This window comes from Sinocyclocheilus grahami, unplaced genomic scaffold, assembly GCF_001515645.1.
Source record: "Sinocyclocheilus grahami isolate Dianchi unplaced genomic scaffold, SAMN03320097.WGS_v1.1 scaffold997.1, whole genome shotgun sequence".
Classification (NCBI taxonomy): domain Eukaryota; kingdom Metazoa; phylum Chordata; class Actinopteri; order Cypriniformes; family Cyprinidae; genus Sinocyclocheilus; species Sinocyclocheilus grahami.
The window spans coordinates 70963-89752 of NW_015506176.1; the positions used below are offsets into that span (position 1 = coordinate 70963).

Genomic DNA, 18790 nt, shown 5'->3' on the forward strand with positions numbered 1-18790 from the left:
AGTCTCTAAAACTCCAACCTGTAGCTTATGCTATGAGAGCAGCCTGAAAAAAATGTTTTTAACTGTAATTTGTTTGCTCTGCCTCGTTCTCTTTGGTTTTTTAAATGTCCGGATGTTCAACACCAACAACACTCTGGCTTTGCTTCCCTCTGTTTCTCCAAAGAACACATTATTCCTTGTACTTTATTAACACTCCATAATTCTTTAAAGGGGGTCGGGGGCGGGCGGGGTGTGCGGTAGAAAGCCATCCTCCCTTGAGGTTTATTGCTTAAAGCAAGCACGGCTCTTTCCCAGGATAAGAGATTTAACTAAGCAGAGAGGAATTTGGGCCAGAACTCATAAAATAAGTATTTGTGTACCAAAAAAAAAAGTTTGTACTTTCTTTCCAAATCTTTGTCATTAATGACTTTAGCAAATGTGAAGTGGAGAGTGAATGGAGATGCAGTGTAGGGTCTTCAAAGAAAGTCTCTAATTATTTATCCAGGATATCCCGCTGAAGAATTAGAGCGACGAAATCACTTCCACAGAATGGTTTCACTTGGACGCTCTTTATTCCCCCTTGTTTGTGCGAGCGTGCTTGCCTTTGCGCCGGTATTAGATCCTCAGCCGTTATTTGAATACCCACGGTCAGGGCAGGACATGTAGGAGATTGCATCTTCTCCTCCCTGTTACTGCTTTTCTGCCTCCTAAACCCAGAACAGCTGTCGCCCACTTCGCTCAGGTTTCCTCCGTAGTCTGCCCTCCCGTGCCATCCAGAAGGATCGTATCGCACTCCTCGGGTTTAAATGTTTAACAAAACACTAGGCCCCGCCGTGACTCCTCTGCCTGGCAGCCTTGAAAGCTCTCGGTGTTTCAAAGCCACCTTTGCTAGCCTGTAACTTTTAGAGCCCGGGCATGCAAGTTATTGGACCGTTTGTGAGTTTTACACTTGTTGACACCGAGTGTTAAGCCCAAGAGTAAGCCTCCTCTTGCGTTATGATTCTCGTCACTTTCAGGACACCTGATAGCTTGGATTTGTTTCAGCGAAGCACTAAAAGAGTGTCTGTGCCCTACTTGGGATATTTGGCTAATTCCAGGTGCTGTCTCTCCCGTCGCTCTGTTTTACCAGGTGCAGGACTGAGTCATTACTGAGGTATTTGTTTTCCAGATTAGTTAAAAAGGCCTTGGATTAGGAGCACTAAAAGAGTGTCTGTGCCCTACTTGGGATATTTGGCTAATTCCAGGTGCTGTCTCTCCCGTCGCTCTGTTTTACCAGGTGCAGGACTGAGTCATTACTGAGGTATTTGTTTTCCAGATTAGTTAAAAAGGCCTTGGATTAGAGGTGGGTTATCCAAGCTCTATTCAGCCTGCCTGATGCTGATTCCTGAGTTAAAGCTCAGGTGCTCAACATGTAGTTGAAGAGCATATTGTGCTGTTACTCACGAATAATCCTTCATGACTTTCCCTCAGGGTGGAAAAATACAACTACGGGTCTTATATAGACCTCAAATCCAGTGTCCCAGTGCGGTGTGCAGCTGAGGTCCCTCTCTCAAGCGTTTACATGGAGCTTCAGCGATTATGATAATGAACAGTTTTATCATCGGCCTTACAATCAATAATGCAGCTTTTTAAGGTTTAATATTTCAATGGTATTGATCATCTTAACAACCGTGTTTGCGGTCGACTTGCCTTAACTGCAGCCTCAGTGAGAGGAGAGATGAAACAGTGAGGGTACGTATGGGGGGGCGGCGTTTGGACATCAGGAAGTTGAGGTGGAAGTGATTGAGGAAGCGGGGGGGAGTGGGTTGACTCAGAGGGCCAAACTCCTTATAGTAGATGAAATGTAATATTTCTTATATGTATAATAAATCAGTGGTGTCATGAGGGAGTCGGGGGGGAAGCATAGAGGATGGTGGTCTCATTGTGTAAATGTTGACAGAGCTCAATCTCTTTATCTGACCCAGTCAACCATCCTCTTTTGCACAAGACAGATAAGTGTGGTGCTTCAAGAAAAAAAAAAACTCTGTAGTTTGCATATTTCTCTTCTAACCTTCCACACTCGCTTTTATGTTTTCTCTATCTGTCTGTCTCTCTCGTTCTGTCTCTAGCTTATGCTATGAGAGCAGCCTGAAAAAAATGTTTTTAACTGTAATTTGTTTGCTCTGCCTCGTTCTCTTTGGTTTTTTAAATGTCCGGATGTTCAACACCAACAACACTCTGGCTTTGCTTCCCTCTGTTTCTCCAAAGAACACATTATTCCTTGTACTTTATTAACACTCCATAATTCTTTAAAGGGGGTCGGGGGCGGATGGTGGGTGCAGTAGAAAGCCATCCTCCCTTGAGGTTTATTGCTTAAAGCAAGCACGGCTCTTTCCCAGGATAAGAGATTTAACTAAGCAGAGAGGAATTTGGTCCAGAACTCATAAAAGAAGTATTTGTGTACCAGAGAAAAAGTTCGTACTTTCTTTCCAAATCTTTGTCATTAATGACTTTAGCAAATGTGAAGTGGAGAGTGAATGGAGATGCAGTGTAGGGTCTTCAAAGAAGGCCTCTAATTATTTATCCAGGATATCCCGCTGAAGAATTAGAGGGAAGAAATCACTTCCACAGAATGGTTTCACTTGGACGCTCTTTATTCCCCCTTGTTTGTGCGAGCGTGCTTGCCTTTGCGCCGGTATTAGATCCTCAGCCGTTATTTGAATACCCACGGTCAGGGCAGGACATGTAGGAGATTGCATCTTCTCCTCCCTGTTACTGCTTTTCTGCCTCCTAAACCCAGAACAGCTGTCGCCCACTTCGCTCAGGTTTCCTCCGTAGTCTGCCCTCCCGTGCCATCCAGAAGGATCGTATCGCACTCCTCGGGTTTAAATGTTTAACAAAACACTAGGCCCCGCCGTGACTCCTCTGCCTGGCAGCCTTGAAACCTCTCAGTGTTTTCTGTGCCACATTTGCTCGCCTGTAACTTTTAAGTGCCCTGGCATGCAAGTTATTGGAACGTTTGTGAGTTTTACACTTGTTGACACCGAGTGTTAAGCCCAAGAGTAAGCCTGTCTCCTCTTGCGTTATGATTCTCGTCACTTTCAGGACACCTGATAGCTTGGATTTGTTTCAGCGAAGCACTAAAAGAGTGTCTGTGCCCTACTTGGGATATTTGGCTAATTCCAGGTGCTGTCTCTCCCGTCGCTCTGTTTTACCAGGTGCAGGACTGAGTCATTACTGAGGTATTTGTTTTCCAGATTAGTTAAAAAGGCCTTGGATTAGAGGTGGGTTATCCAAGCTCTATTCAGCCTGCCTGATGCTGATTCCTGAGTTAAAGCTCAGGTGCTCAACATGTAGTTGAAGAGCATATTGTGCTGTTACTCACGAATAATCCTTCATGACTTTCCCTCAGGGTGGAAAAATACAACTACGGGTCTTATATAGACCTCAAATCCAGTGTCCCAGTGCGGTGTGCAGCTGAGGTCCCTCTCTCAAGCGTTTACATGGAGCTTCAGCGATTATGATAATGAACAGTTTTATCATCGGCCTTACAATCAATAATGCAGCTTTTTAAGGTTTAATATTTCAATGGTATTGATCATCTTAACAACCGTGTTTGCGGTCGACTTGCCTTAACTGCAGCCTCAGTGAGAGGAGAGATGAAACAGTGAGGGTACGTATGGGGGGGCGGCGTTTGGACATCAGGAAGTTGAGGTGGAAGTGATTGAGGAAGCGGGGGGGAGTGGGTTGACTCAGAGGGCCAAACTCCTTATAGTAGATGAAATGTAATATTTCTTATATGTATAATAAATCAGTGGTGTCATGAGGGAGTCGGGGGGAAGCATAGAGGATGGTGGTCTCATTGTGTAAATGTTGACAGAGCTCAATCTCTTTATCTGACCCAGTCAACCATCCTCTTTTGCACAAGACAGATAAGTGTGGTGCTTCAAGAAAAAAAAAAACTCTGTAGTTTGCATATTTCTCTTCTAACCTTCCACACTCGCTTTTATGTTTTCTCTATCTGTCTGTCTCTCTCGTTCTGTCTCACTCCCTCACGAGAGAGGAGAGAGCCGCTTCCTTGAGCTATTAATAGAGGAGATTTGATAATTAATGAAAATGAAAGCCTTTGGGCCTGGCTGCCTTTGAAACACACACACACACACACACACACACATATGCGCACACACTCACACATGTTTACCTAGATATCTAAACGGGGACTTATCCTTGACTTCTGTGGTTTTTAAATTACTCGTCTCTTACTAATCCTAGGGTTAAATGTAGTATTAAATTAATATATACTAACCCTAACCAACTGCAAATTTAGGATAAAAAAAAAATAAAAAAAAAAAAAAAAAATATATATATATATATATATATATATATATATGTATATACTGTATATGGTACTCTACATATGTTTGCAATATATTACAATATATTTTAGTTACAGTAATATATTTATTTTAAAACTAAACAATTTTAACTAAAAACTGTGATGGCAAAATTACCATCAAATTTAACATACAAAACTCAGAAATAATAAATAAAGCAAATAAAAAATCTTAAAGCAAAATAAGTTTTTTTTTATCCTATATTTGGAATTTAACCCAAGGCTTAGTAAGAGATGAGTGTTTTAAAACCACAGAGGTAAAGGATAAGTCCCCATCTAGATAGCTAGGTAAATGGATTTTCTTGGATTTGACTAAGATCTGACTAAGCTATTTTTTTTTACCAAATTTGTTGTTAAAGCATAGCATAGTCACACACACCCACGTAACCCTTTATTGGAAATGCAGTCTGATATTCTTATGGTTTGTGTGTTTTTGTTGTCAGACCAACTCTCGCTCTACCTTTGAACATGCAAGTTTCAAGTCAGAATGCTTTGTGGTAAAACTCATCTGTTGGGTTCGCAGTGAGCACATCTTAAACATGCCTTCAGTATGCGTGTGGAGAAAACAACCTGTAATTAATTGTTTGTTAGAATTGATCTAGTTCACAAATGCAAAGTGTACAGGCAAGCACATGAAGATACAACATTCTTCACGAGAGGTAAAATGCACTCTCTCTCTGTCTCTCTCGCTCTCTTTCTGAGAAGTAAGTAGGCTCTCTCCACTCCTCCCTCCTGTGTTGTGGAGCATGCTGTGCACACTCAATGTGCCTGGGGGTGAATGGAGGGCTTTTTGCAGCACGAACATGATCACCCATCTCTGATTATACATCAATACCTTTATCCCTGGGATAATTTATGCACTTACAAAACACAAAGCTTTATCTGAACCAACCACTGGGGAAGGTGGAGGCAAATAATGTGCTATTACTTTACTGTAAGATTTGTTAAGAAAAGAGTGGAAAAAAGACAGCATGCGGGGGTCAAACAAGAATTATTTTACTGTTCTAGAAACGACATCCTCCCCTTATTTCATCTTATGTGTGACCCTGCTGGACCACAAAACCAGTCATAAGTAGTACAGGTATATTTGTAGTAATAGCCAACAATACATTGTATGGGTCAAAATGATATATTTTTCTTTTGTGCCAAAAATCATTAGGATATTAAGTAATGTTCCATGAAGATATTTTGTAAATTTCCTACCATAAATATATCAAAACGTAATTTTTGATTAGTAATATGCATTGCTAAGAACTTCATTTGGACAACTTGTTTTTTGTTGTTGTTTTTTTTGCACCCGCAGATTCCAGATTTTTAAATAGGTGTATCTCGGCCAAATATTGTCCTATCCTAACAAACCATACATCAGTGGAAAGCTTATTTACCCAGCTTTCAGATTATATTGACCCTTATGACTGGTTTTGTGGTCCATGGTCACATTTTAATGTGGTTCATTTTATTTAGGTATATTTTTGACTTATTCAAATATTCCTACACTATAATATACCTGTAATATATTAATATGGTATTGGATTTTCTAGAGAGAAAAAGAGCTTCTTTTAGTCTTTGCATACGATCGAGAAGAAATGAGAGGCTGTTGGGCAAATGGAAGCGCTTACCAAAAACAACAGTGAGTGGAGAATCTCCAACAGTATGCATTTTTAATAGGGGAATGTGGATATGTTGAGTATGGTATTAGCTCTGTGGCTGCAAGTGGGCTTGTGTGAAGCTCATTTGTACTTGCGGCCCCGTTCCTCCACCAGCCCCCCATGCTGCCTGCTAATTGGCAGGAGACTGGGAGCTTCCTGCTGTGTGTTCGCCACTTTCCCCTCGCTCTACCACCCTACCAGCTCTTTTTTGCCAGTTTTCCCCTCCGAACTGAGTAATTAACCCACAGCTAATTAACCACTCCTAATTACACTGAGGAGCCTGTTTCTTTCGCACTCACCAAAAGTGATGAGACACTTTGCCAGTGCGTGGATTCCCCTTCAGCTGCCTTTGAACTCGCTCCAGATTTCATCGGCGGAATAAATGGCGCTAAAAGCAGCCTGACGTTGCATCACACGCTTTGTCAGGAAAACATTTTTATGCTCCCTTTGTTTTGCTACATTGATTGCGTTTACAGATCTTATGCTGTTACCCGAGAGCAAAAATTATCACCAAGATTCAGTTTCAGCCCCTAAAACAGAGAACGCTATTGATACCTCGGAATCAATTCGTTTGTGTTCAGGCCAGAGACCAATTAGTAACAGATGAGTTTGCAGATGTTTACTGTTACATAAAGTCACAGAGGAGTACCTCCCATTTCCACAACAAACATAATCTATTAACTAATGTCAGCATGCAGGTAGAGTGCTTGGGCCTCACTCACTAATGGCTGTGGCTCTGGGAGTGATGCATGCTAGGAACCGGCATTTAGTCCCGTTTTCAACACCGCGTTGGCAGTAGCAGCGGATAGCTATGTTCTTTCATCCCTTACCCACAGCCATGCTGCACTGATCTCTCTTTCCTTCTCTATCGCTTTTCCTCCCTCTCTCCACAGCCTCAGTCTCATCACAGCCGCTGCTATTTCTGTTGCACAGACTGATAGCTTGAACTAAAGATCATTGATTTTACGGGAAGCAGTGTTTACAGCCAGAGTGCCATCGACCTGAGGTGACTTTTTGCCTTCTGACACAGCAACTCCTCTGAAGTGTCGCTGTGTCTACATTAAACGTTCAGGACGAGGAAAAGGAGGTGGGGGAATTTTTCAGTCCTCTCTGTTTACCTTTGCACGCTAATAAAACTGAAATCGAATAGGTGACATCTCAAAATACCCAGTGTGGAACTTCTGCAGAAGTGCTTTTGAATTATATGAGTCATGACATTCTGTCACTGATGTTATTAATCATTTAACAAATTAGGCATTTTAATAATAATAATAAATACATATTTATTTTGAATAATTGTCTTTAATTGTCTGTAATTGTGGTTTTTATCAACATTTTAGCATGCGTATTATATATTATGTTATATTATATTATTCAAGACTTTCAAATCAACAACAATCAACACATTGTTTGGAAAATATTTATTTATTTAGATTTTTAAATTATATTTATTATGTGTATATGTATTATTCATAATTGTATCTATTGAATAACTATACTTTTGGATTCTTTGCTTTGATTGGCTGAGACACACGGTGGGAGGAGGATAAGACAATGTTTTATGAAAATAATATGAATAAAGAGCACTGCTGCAGAAATCTTCCTCATTGTCCTTACATAAATACTGCATGTGTTTTGCACATGTATTGCGCTACATGTAGTGTCATCTACATACTGACACAATAAATATTTTGTCTGCTCAGTGGTTATGTTTAAGTTGTAGTTTCTGTTTTATTTTTAAAAAAGCAAAATTTTAGCATTAAGATTGATAATGCAGTAGTGGTGTGAACAGTTTCTCTACATATATTTGCGATTTAATTGGCCATACTTCAACGATGAAGCCTTCTCACCCAGCTTCAATGAATACATCCCGTTGTGCAATATTAGGAGGCCCTCCCTGCTTTATCAATAGGAACCTTCCCTTCCCACATCTTCCTGTAACTTGCCTAGTATTTATGCCATTGATTTTTCAATAAGCGCCCTAGCCCTGTAGTGGCCAGCCTGTGCGATGGCTAGATCTGGCGGGAGATGGGAAAAGAAAAGCGGGGCTTGCTGCAGACCACAGGGAGGTGATGATGAAGCCTTTTTCTTCCTCTGAAAGTCTCTGGAAGGATATGTTCTCTACGTATTGAGGGGTGCTGGGGGTGGGGCGTGGGGGTCAGGCCGCACCCCGTGGCGGTTCTCAGCTGGGGCCGAGCAGGAGTTAATTCCCCAGGAGAGGGTAGGGAGCACTGGGCCTCTGGAGGCATGGCCCCTGGGCAGGTGATTTTGCGTGTTTATAATCAGATGGGTCCTTAGCCTTTAATTCCCTCTTTGCTCAGCCAGTAAATCCCACCAAATGAAAAGGCCCATAAATAAAAACTGATCTAATTTTCTATCCTCTCTAAATGACATCCAGACCCAGCTTCTGACAGTGTTCATTATGTACTGTGCTTTTTTTTTTATCGTTAGAAACCTTATCTACTTTGTTTGGCAGGTTAAGAGGGAATGTTTTCTATTGTGCTTAATTTGAGTTGTGAAGAGTTTCTGTGTCCCTCTAAGAAACACTTGAATTCCTGATTCACAGCTTCATGGAGAGGGTTGCTTAATGAAGATGAGGCCTTGATGACAGAATGTGTATATAAAAGATATAAAGGAAGCAATTATGTTTTATACATATTTTTATGGAGTGTTTGACTCTGTGAGAGAAATGCCTAATATGTGTTTGCTGTATGCATCTGCATGTGTAGTAGATTCCCTTCTTTAAACAGGTGTCGCTTCGGAAGCAGACCTTGAGCAGACAAACTACATTATATCTGCCCGCCCATCTGCGACTGGCAGACTCCAGACAATCATATTGCACATCAGTAACCACTGCAGGTTATTGAATTAGACCATCTCCATTTTAAAGGGCAATCCTGTTTTCTGTAAGCAGCAGACGCGCCCAGACGGCTTGGGCCGCCACTCTCTAGCACTGGAAGCCATCTCATTTGCTTTAAATGAAAAGCGTATCATGGCAGATTTTCAAGAATGCCCATTTGTGATTGCCTGAGTCATAATCTTTTAGCCGTTTTGTTTAACAGTTTAAGTAGTTCTCTACTCCTTCTATTACATACAATTCCATAATGCTGCAGCAGTGCTGAGGGATGCATAATAGGAACAGGTTACCGGAATGTTATTTTTGGACTTCTGTCAGTTGTTGAATGTAAACGTATTGTTGCTGATTGACATTTTAATAGTGCAACACTTCATTATTTTGTATTGGACTGATAAAGAAACACTTTAACCATTTAAAACTAACTGTCAGTGTACTTAATCTTCATGTTTTAATAGTCAATAATAACCTCATTATTTATTGGGTGTCTGTTTAATTAGACAAAGTACACATTATTAGTACTGTAATTCTGAAGTTAATTTTGTAGAAATGTAAGTAGAATTATACAATTACAATTAGCAAAATACATAATAGCAGTTAAACATACACAAAAAAAACATGGTCATTGTTTGACATGGGTGGGGGAGGGAGGGGGTGGCTTTGTGGGTTGGACTTGAGGGGTGTCAAATTTTCATCAGACATTCATGAAGAGGGAGTCAAACATTATCAATCTCCTCAGCCAAACGCTCTCATGTTAATACATTTGGTGGGGGTGGGGCTGCAGACACAGTGTCTGATCACTGCTGAAATTTGCATCCCTAAGTAAATAAGTAAATAAATCAAGTAGAGGCAGCGAATGTGCTAATCAGGCAGAACGCGGTGGTTAGCGTGCTGCCGGGAAACTTTGCTCATGTAATATTCAGCAATGGAGGGTGAAAGGCCAGGCCAGAGTTATTGGTCTCAGTCCGGTTGCCCCCTTTAATCAATGCTGCCTGCATCCCTTTATTAAAATTATTAGCTCAGCAGTATCTCTCGCTATCATTTTATCTTCTTTATCGCCTGCTTGAAATTGTGGCCTGCTCATGGCTCTTTCGTTGCTCGGGGCAGCACTTCCCTTTAGAAAGTTCGGCTCTCATTTATTATTTCAGAGGCAGAGGAGTGTTTAAAACCAGGCTAAGCGCGCAGGTTATTGGATGCTAGATCTATACACAGCATTTAGAGTACCAGCATTGCTGTCGTATTTTAAGCTTAAAAAACAATATAAACAAATCTTTCTTTCTATGTTGTGTGTATTTATGTACATAAATATAAATACTTGCTGTAAAAAGCATATACGCATCCACTAAATGCATCTTACGGGCGTGATCTGTTAGTGCAGTGTGTTCTGTGTGTGGGATCTCTCTATAATGGAGGTCCTAAAACAGCATGGCTAATATATTTTTGTAACCTTCAGTTCTTTCTTCGGGTGTGAGATGGATCATGTGCTGATGGCGGGTTTCACTGTGTCTAATTAGCAGCACAATGGAGCTTTTTATCCATTAAGTTATTCTGTTACTGTGTTTCTCAGACTCAACGTTAATTAAAAAAAAATGTATGCAGGATTTGGAACATAGCAGACTCCGGGTGTTGTGTGGAAGGTCTAGATAAAAGATAGTAACTGGCTGATATGACAGGATGAGGCATCTGAGCTGCCTTATTAGTGCTTGTCTGAGGTATTGTGTTTAAGTACCTAATCTAACCTAATGAGCACTCTGTCATTTTCCACCATTATATCTCACACTTTTGTTTCTCATCTAATCTACTATACATTAAGCTGCTCCCCACTCACTATACATGTACATGGCTTCACCATTTATCAAGATGCTTTGTATGTCTGGTTGAATGTTCATCTGAAAATTAGCTTGAATAGAAACAATGAAAAGAACGCATTAAAGATGTATATTATGTACTTTTCTTATGTTCTGAGACATTATACATTTCAAGCAGTAGTTTAAACCTGTCTCTTTCTCTCTTTTTTCTCTTCAGGCTTGGATGCGATGAACGCCTCATGTAGGCATCAGCATGGAAAGCTGTGAGTCTCCCGTGGTTTCTGGGACAGACGATGGGCTTGGCTCCTCTGCCACCTCCCAGCAGCATCACCATCCACAACCCTGGAACGATCACCCTAACGCACAGGTCCCACCTTGCAACCCTTCCTTGGAGCCCCTGTCTCTCTCTGCACCCCACTCAGCCCAGCTCCAGAATCCCAGCACACCCTGCGCGGCTGTAAGAGAACAGAAGCAGCAAACACTGTCACAGGTTCACGGTGATAATTCCACTACCAGACAGCTGCACCCCAAAAGAGAGGCGTTAGAGGAAGAGGAGCAGGAGGGAGTTAGCTGTGGAGAAGAGGACGAAAACTTGGAAGAATTGAATGAAATGGAGATTGACAGCTGTTTCCCTAGTCTGCAGCCCTTCTCTGGTGTACCTATGGTGCCAAGTGGAGGGGGCATGCCCATGCTCATGCGGCAACAGCCCTCCCATCGGAGGGGAGCCACAGAGAGTGGGAGCGAAGAAGGAGAGGAAGAGGAGGAAGAGGAGAGTAGTGACGTGGAAAACCTGGCTGGAGAGATAGTCTACCAGCCTGATGGCTCTGCCTACATTGTGGAGAGTCTCAGCCAGCTGATCCAAAGCGATGGGAGCATGGAACCAGGCTTGCTCCCCTCAAACTCTCTCCCCAGTGGGGGAAAACCAGAGGAACCTGTGGGGACCTCTTCTTCGGTGTACCCTCAGATCATCAACACGTTTCATATAGCCTCGTCTTTCGGAAAATGGTTCGGCTCCTCAAACCAAGGTTTCCCCAATACCTCAACCCTGGCAGGCCTAAGTCCTGTCCTGCACAGTTTCCGCGTCTTTGATGTGCGGCACAAAAGCAACAAGGATTACCTGAACAGCGACGGGTCTGCCAAGAAGTCCTGCGTATCCAAAGATGTTCCCAACAACGTGGATTTCTCCAAATTTGATGGCCTGGCCCTTTATGGCAAAGGCAAGCCCATCCTCATGTGTTTCCTCTGCAAGTTGTCTTTTGGCTACGCACGCTCCTTTGTCACTCATGCAGTCCATGACCATCGCATGACCCTATGTGAGGACGAGCGCAGGCTCTTAGGCCACAAGCATGCATCGGCGATTATACAGGGCATTGGAAAAGACAAAGAACCACTCATTAGCTTCCTAGAACCAAAAAATAAAAACCCTCCTCCACCGCCTACCCTGGTACCCATGAACTCAGGCCAGAGCTTCTACGGCACGTTCAGTGGGGTTCATTTAGAAGGGGGCAGCAGTAGTCAGGGAGGTGAGAGCCTCCTCAACAAAGACTCTGACTCGGGTCTCCAGCAACAAGCCCTCCTCACGTTGGGGGGTCTTGGCAGCCCCAAGCCTTCCCTTACCTCAACCCCAGGCCCAGCCAAAGACTCCAACACTCTGTCCAAGCAGGGTAGGAGAACAGAGGGGTCTGTGGGGAAAGAGGGGACTCATAGAGGGGAGGATGGGGATGCAGAAATCTGTGAAAGAAAGGCTCTCCTTCACGGTGAGGAGATGGCCTCAGAGGAAGAGGATGAGCTTCTTTTAGAAGAAGAGGATGAAGAGGTAGAGGACGAAGGCACTGTGGTGGCCTGTAGTGGAAGTAGCAGCAGCAGTGGCGTATTTGTGGGGGAACCGGCTGTCTCAAACCAAAGCATCTCCAAAACTCCTTTATTAATGCCTAGTAGCGCTCTCCAGCCTTCTGCTTGTCTCTCTGCAGCCAGCCCCGCACTCAGCAGCAAAGCCTCTGCTTCCATATCCTCCTCTTCTATCAGAGGGTCAGAGGACGGGATGGCTACAGACGGTGGAGGGAGAACTTCAGATCTCTCTCTGAGCTTTAACTGCCAGGGGTCTACGCTCCCCACGGCAATGGCAGCAGTCACCGGCAGAGGGGGCGAAGAGGATGAGGCCGCATGTTCCTCTGCGAGCACATCCTCCCCTCTTGCGTCCAATGCTGCTGCTGAGGAAAGTGCCAATCGAGATAGTGCCACAGCTCCTGAACCAAATGAATGCCCAGCAGAAGGAGATGAGGACAACAGTGCCCTCCTACACCACCACCACCACCTTCACCACCATCACCACCACCCGCACCCTTCACCAAATGCTCACATGCACCTCCATCACACAGCTACTTGTGACATGTCAGGAATGAGTGAGTGCACCCAGAACCATGGGGCTGGGGGCAGTGGAGGGAGTGGAGTGGAGTGCCCGAAGTGCGACACTGTTCTAGGCTCCTCTCGCTCACTGGGTGGCCATATGACCATGATGCACTCGCGGAATTCGTGCAAGACACTGAAGTGTCCCAAGTGCAACTGGCACTACAAATACCAGCAGACCTTGGAGGCCCACATGAAGGAGAAGCACCCTGACTCTGGAAGCTCCTGTGTGTACTGCAGCAATGGACAGAGTCACCCTCGCCTTGCCCGTGGGGAGAGCTACACTTGTGGCTACAAACCCTTCCGCTGTGAGGTCTGCAACTATTCCACTACCACCAAAGGAAACCTAAGCATTCATATGCAGTCTGACAAGCATCTTAATAACATGCAGACGTTACAAAATGGAGGAACTATTCCGACCGCTGGTGAACAAGTGTTTGGGCATGCACCTGGAGGGGTGGTGCCTGTTTCTTCTGCTACCCAGGCCAGCAGCCATCATCCTAGTCACCACCATCATCCTGCCCAGTCCTCCACCCACATGGCAGGGCCCTGTGGTGCCCCTTCACCCACCAAGCCAAAAAGCAAGCCCACCTGGCGGTGTGAGGTGTGTGACTATGAGACTAATGTAGCACGTAACCTGCGCATCCACATGACGAGTGAGAAACACATGCACAACATGATGCTACTTCAGCAGAACATGACCCAAATGCAGCATGGCCGGCTTGGTCTAGGCGCCATGCCTTCACCCTCAGAGGCTGAGTTGTACCAATACTACTTGACCCAAAACATGAGCCTGCCACCAGGCCTTAAGATGGACCCATCTGGAGCTGAAGCCCAGTTCTTGCTTGGAGGTTTTCATCTCGACCCCAACATGGCGGCTCTGGCCCCAGCATTAGGTGAGTTTAATGAGTTACAGGTAACACATATTGCAGTTTATGTGGATTTGAGAGCTGTCTCTTTGTTAATTTGTAATTTTTACATTTGTAATTTCTCAATGACAGATAAGAGCCTTTCCTGTTTATTCAAACCATGCCTTTCCAGTAAAACTATTTGACTTTTATCTTATATGGGTGATTTTTTTTTTATTCTATGTTAAATTTCTGCCCCCCCCCTCTTGCTGCATTATCTCCACCCATACTAACACATGGCTACAAATGTTTTATTTCCTCATGCTGACAGCTCTGTCTGTGCCTGTAGCTTTCAGGCACACCTTCCTTGTTTAACATGCACTCATTCTCTTAAATAAGGTGTGTGAGTGAGAGAGAAATAAAAAATAGGCACATATAAGGCTGAAATGTATTTGATGGGAAGCGAGTGTCTGTATGCAAAGAGATAAGGGCCACTTATCTCTTAGAAGAAGAAGTCATCATGCTTTATGAAAGGTGAACTCTTCACTATTGAATTGACTTGAGTGACAGGTATTAAACCTGATTTATAGCATAATGAAAACAAAATCTGTGGCAACATGTTCAGTATGTAGCTTTCTTGAAATAAAGACATGATTCCTTAATGCAGACATCATGCATGGTTTAATGCCTGAAACAAGAAAAATACTTTGTTTATGTGTGTGTGTACATTAGATTTATGAGGATGTGGTTTTGGCATATTCAAGTAGTGCTTACTAGACTTGCAGATTTCAGCTTCCACAACGCAGACAGAGGCACACAGACAAAAAGAGGGAGTGAGCGAGTGGGAAAGACAGGCACACACATCTTCTTAACACTCAAGCTTCGGTTTATTTTTCTCATCCTCTATGTGTCACTCTATCTGGGTCACTTTGGCTGGGAAATTCCCCCTTTTGCTGCCCCTCTGTTTCTTGTGAAAGATAGTGTGACGGAGTTGGCTGGGGCCAGGGGAGTGTGCCACATGGCCCTGTCCTCTAGACTCATACTAAGCATCATTGTTTTCATGTCAATACTATGTAACTACCACTGCATACCAGCTTTTCCTTTTTCCCCTGCTTTTGTAATTGCAGCTATATACTTTACCATAGTCAAAAAAGGAAGGAAAAGTGGCCCAGTGAGGGTAATTCAGCAGCATAGTAGAATTTAGCATGCCAGCTATAGGCCCACAATTTGCACAGACTTGTTTCAAAATGTTGCCAGTTCAAAGACACAAACACGAATTGATTGCAGTGACTAATTCTTTTTTATCCTCCCTCTCGTAGTCATTTGGTTGGTTTTCTGGTGAGGGAATGTTCAATGAACATATAGTGGTGTCATTATACAAATAATCTGGAATGTTCAGTGCACTTTCATATATTTAAAGTCTCACACTACTAAATATCACATTTGTGTATTTGCATATAAGTGACAAATTACATCTCTGAGATCTGGACATCATAATTAAAACATTTTTGGTTATTGCAAATTAGAACTTGTAAATTCTTTCAGATTAATGCTTTTTCCATAAACATCTTTCCTGTTGTACTTAAACATTATTATCGACTGGCATAAGCAAAATATTCCAAATATTTTCTTACAAGATATGCTCAAGAGGTCATGAATACTAAGCAGAACTGACAGAATTACAAGTATTTACATGAAAGGTTTTTGAAAATAAAATGTCTTTCTTAATCGATACACATTGTAAGAGTCCTAAAAAGGAGAGGTTGAACAAATCCCAAAAGACAATAAGGCAATAAGAGGCATAAAACCCCTAAAAACTGCTAGAGAGAGAGCATTTTTAAGAGTAAAAAAATCAACAAACTAAAAGAAAGCATTATAAATAGAAATAGTTTTCTTCAGAGTGGTGGACCTGACAATGATTTAAAGGAGATTACCAGAGCTCTTTCTGTCCCTGCACTAAAAGCTGAAGGTAATGGTGAAATGAGCAGGCCGCATGCTGCCCCAATAAATAAAAGGAGCTGCTTGAATTAATTTAGTGTAAAGCCATACTGGTTCAGCGGGTGCTCTCAATCTGGGCAGTGACAGATTGAAGATCAGCGAACTGAGGCAGCAGCTTCTATGCATTCCTGGTCTCCAAATCTCAGCCTCTAGCGTCTTCCCCAAGCTGTTCTTAGATGCCTTTTGCTTGTGTTGTTGAATATATAGTTTCTTTGGCTCCCACAACTTATTTTCATTCCTTAAAAATACACAAATACAAAAAATACAAATACTTTGAGCAGGAAGGTGTTTGCATTGATTTGTTCCCAATCAAAGGTGAAAGAGCCAGACTTCAACAAGGAATATAATTTTTATATAATTATTTTGTGAAAAGATGCCTGTAGTTGATTTACAGTAATTTGTGCTTGGGAGCTCTTTAGATCTCCGGTAATGATTGAATAACTTTTTTATTTTTGCGCCTCTGCTTACAGACTCTGGAGTTGATTTAATGGCAGGGCTATGAAAGTGCAGGACTGTGTTAATCCACACCTCCACTCTCTCTTCTTACTCTTTCTCTGAGCTCAAAGCAAAGGATAATCTTGGTTTAATAAAATGATGTAGATAAATACACACATGCACATTATCCTGGAGAGCAAATCCACTTTGACTGCGCAGACATGAGTCTTTGTTAAAAGGCTGAACTATGCACCTTTTCCCTGTTTCTAAGGACATTCTTGTAACTTGAGGAAGTTTAAATGAGGGAGGGAAAATCAGCACAGATGAAATGCCCATCCCTCACTGTTACATTGGATTGGACCATGTGTCCATATGTCCCTTATTGCCACAGATTAAAATGAATGGATACGTGGTACTAAATGCGGTATTTTAAAAGAGACAGTGTACTTGTGAAAAACTGATGTTCTGTCAGACAGATCACTGATCACTTTTACGCTCTCGACAGCCGTATTGATTTTCACCGGACTTGGAGCTTCACCTTCTACTCTAATCATTCCATAATAGCCAATGGATGAACACTTTCTGAACAAATGGCCATAAATCTAACAGGCCTGATTCCATTTAGGCACCTATCCTGTGTGTCTGCGAGCCTAACTCAGGCTGTGTTTAACCTAGACTGGCACGACTGCACACAGGGACTTCTCTCCTTAATTCTCCCTTTCTTTCTCTCTATCGCTTGTTCTCACATGCTCAATGAGATACTGACTCACATACCACCCATTTGAGCTGTACATCACTGCCCATGCTTACTCAACCTTTATTTACATTCCTTTCTCAAGACAACATGCATTTGTAACCTACTTTAACATACTTTAGAGACAAATAGAGTATTCAAATAGAAAAAAACAACAACAACAGTAGGGTCAGACATCATTGGCTAATAACCTTACCAAACGTTGTCTAAAAAAATGGCTTAATAGTTATTTGGATTTTGGTTAACATTACTTTCCCTGCCAGCACCAACTAAATGAGGGCAGCTAAAAAGGAAAGTGATTTTGGAGCCATGTTGTTAAATTTTGATATAAAATTACCAAGACTAAATCCAGTTCACCATTGACTTCATTGCAAGTTTCCCGTATGTTGACCAATTACAATCAGAGATAGGATAGCATTGTCAAGGTTTGTCATTACCTTGGCATTGGGCTGAGAGGCTCTTGGTCTGCTGTGCCCCTGATGAACTAGTTTGTAATGGTAATTAGGGGAAAGCCATAAACCAGCTTCCTCTGCATCTGGTCATAAAAGCAGACAAGCCTGAGCTGAGATTGTCTACCATACTCAAGCTGGAACATGCAATGAGCGTATTTACAAATACCACAATGATTCAAATATGTAACACAAGACTCCTGACGTGCTTGGCTGACCTGTGGAGGCATTGCTGTAGTCATGGGCCTCATGTAGCTCTAAGCAGGGTTTGGGACAGGGGGAACCAGGAGTTTTTGCATCAATGGCGAGAAATAGCAGTAACATATCTTATCTAGCCACCAACTGTGATTTACTGTGCTGCATGAAGCTGGAAATCCCAGCATCCACCTCATACTTATATTAATCAAGTCTACTGTTAGCACCGAAGTGTTTTAGAAACACTATAATATTCCTTCTGCCACCGACGTTCCCTTTAAAGAAAGAGGGCTAGCAGAGGAGAGACTAGTCCGCCTAACTGCAAATGTTCAGTACTCTGTGGCAGATTAGAAATGTTTGACACATCCAAGCATGATCATTTGTAAGCTTTAAGCTGCTTAAAATGGTTCCTCAGTCCTAAAATCCCTACAGATCCGAACAGAGGAAGAGAGAACAGAGTTGACTGACAACAGCATCAGCCTTGTAAGCAAGCAGCTCCCATCAGTGGCGACAGGCCTACCCGCAAACTAAGACATTCACAGTTTGAGTTATAGCTGTATTTCATGACATACAAATGTGATTAGAGGATGATAAGCACATGCTGCCGCTGAGGTCTTGCTGTAGCATGGGTTTCTAACCCCACAATGACACAGGCTTCACTTTGCAGTGAATTTATAGCCCTGATAGACATACTGACTGGCTGACACCAACAGTATGATTTGCTAGCTCAGCTAAGCTGACTGTACAAGTGGTAAAACAGGAAAGGAAAATGAAAAACACTATTTATGCCCTCCAAATGAAATCTGATACAAAATGCAAATTTTTTTGACCTCCTGCTGGGAGAAAATAAATCATCAAGTCAGCATAAACAGGCCGTAAGATGTGGTAGATCCTTGGGACACTTTGCCCAAATCAAACTGGTTTGCATTAAACAGGCCCTTTGTGTGCACAGCTCCGTAAATTGGAGCCTGTAATTACTGGAATTAAAAAGGAAGGTTTAAACTGAAGGCTAAGCTGGATGGGATAATTTGAGAGTCTGTGGT

General features: G+C 42.6%; 1 protein-coding gene across 1 annotated transcript; it reads left to right on the top strand.

The window, feature by feature from the left end:
• The first annotated feature begins 5683 nt into the window (after positions 1 to 5683).
• Positions 5684 to 14291, top strand: LOC107565373 (zinc finger homeobox protein 3-like). Its single transcript, XM_016250588.1, has 3 exons — positions 5684 to 5693; positions 10880 to 13964; positions 14266 to 14291. Exons 2-3 carry the CDS (start codon positions 10916 to 10918, stop codon positions 14289 to 14291), a joined length of 3075 nt encoding a protein of 1024 aa, XP_016106074.1. The 5' UTR covers positions 5684 to 5693; positions 10880 to 10915.
• The last annotated feature ends 4499 nt before the right edge of the window (positions 14292 to 18790 follow it).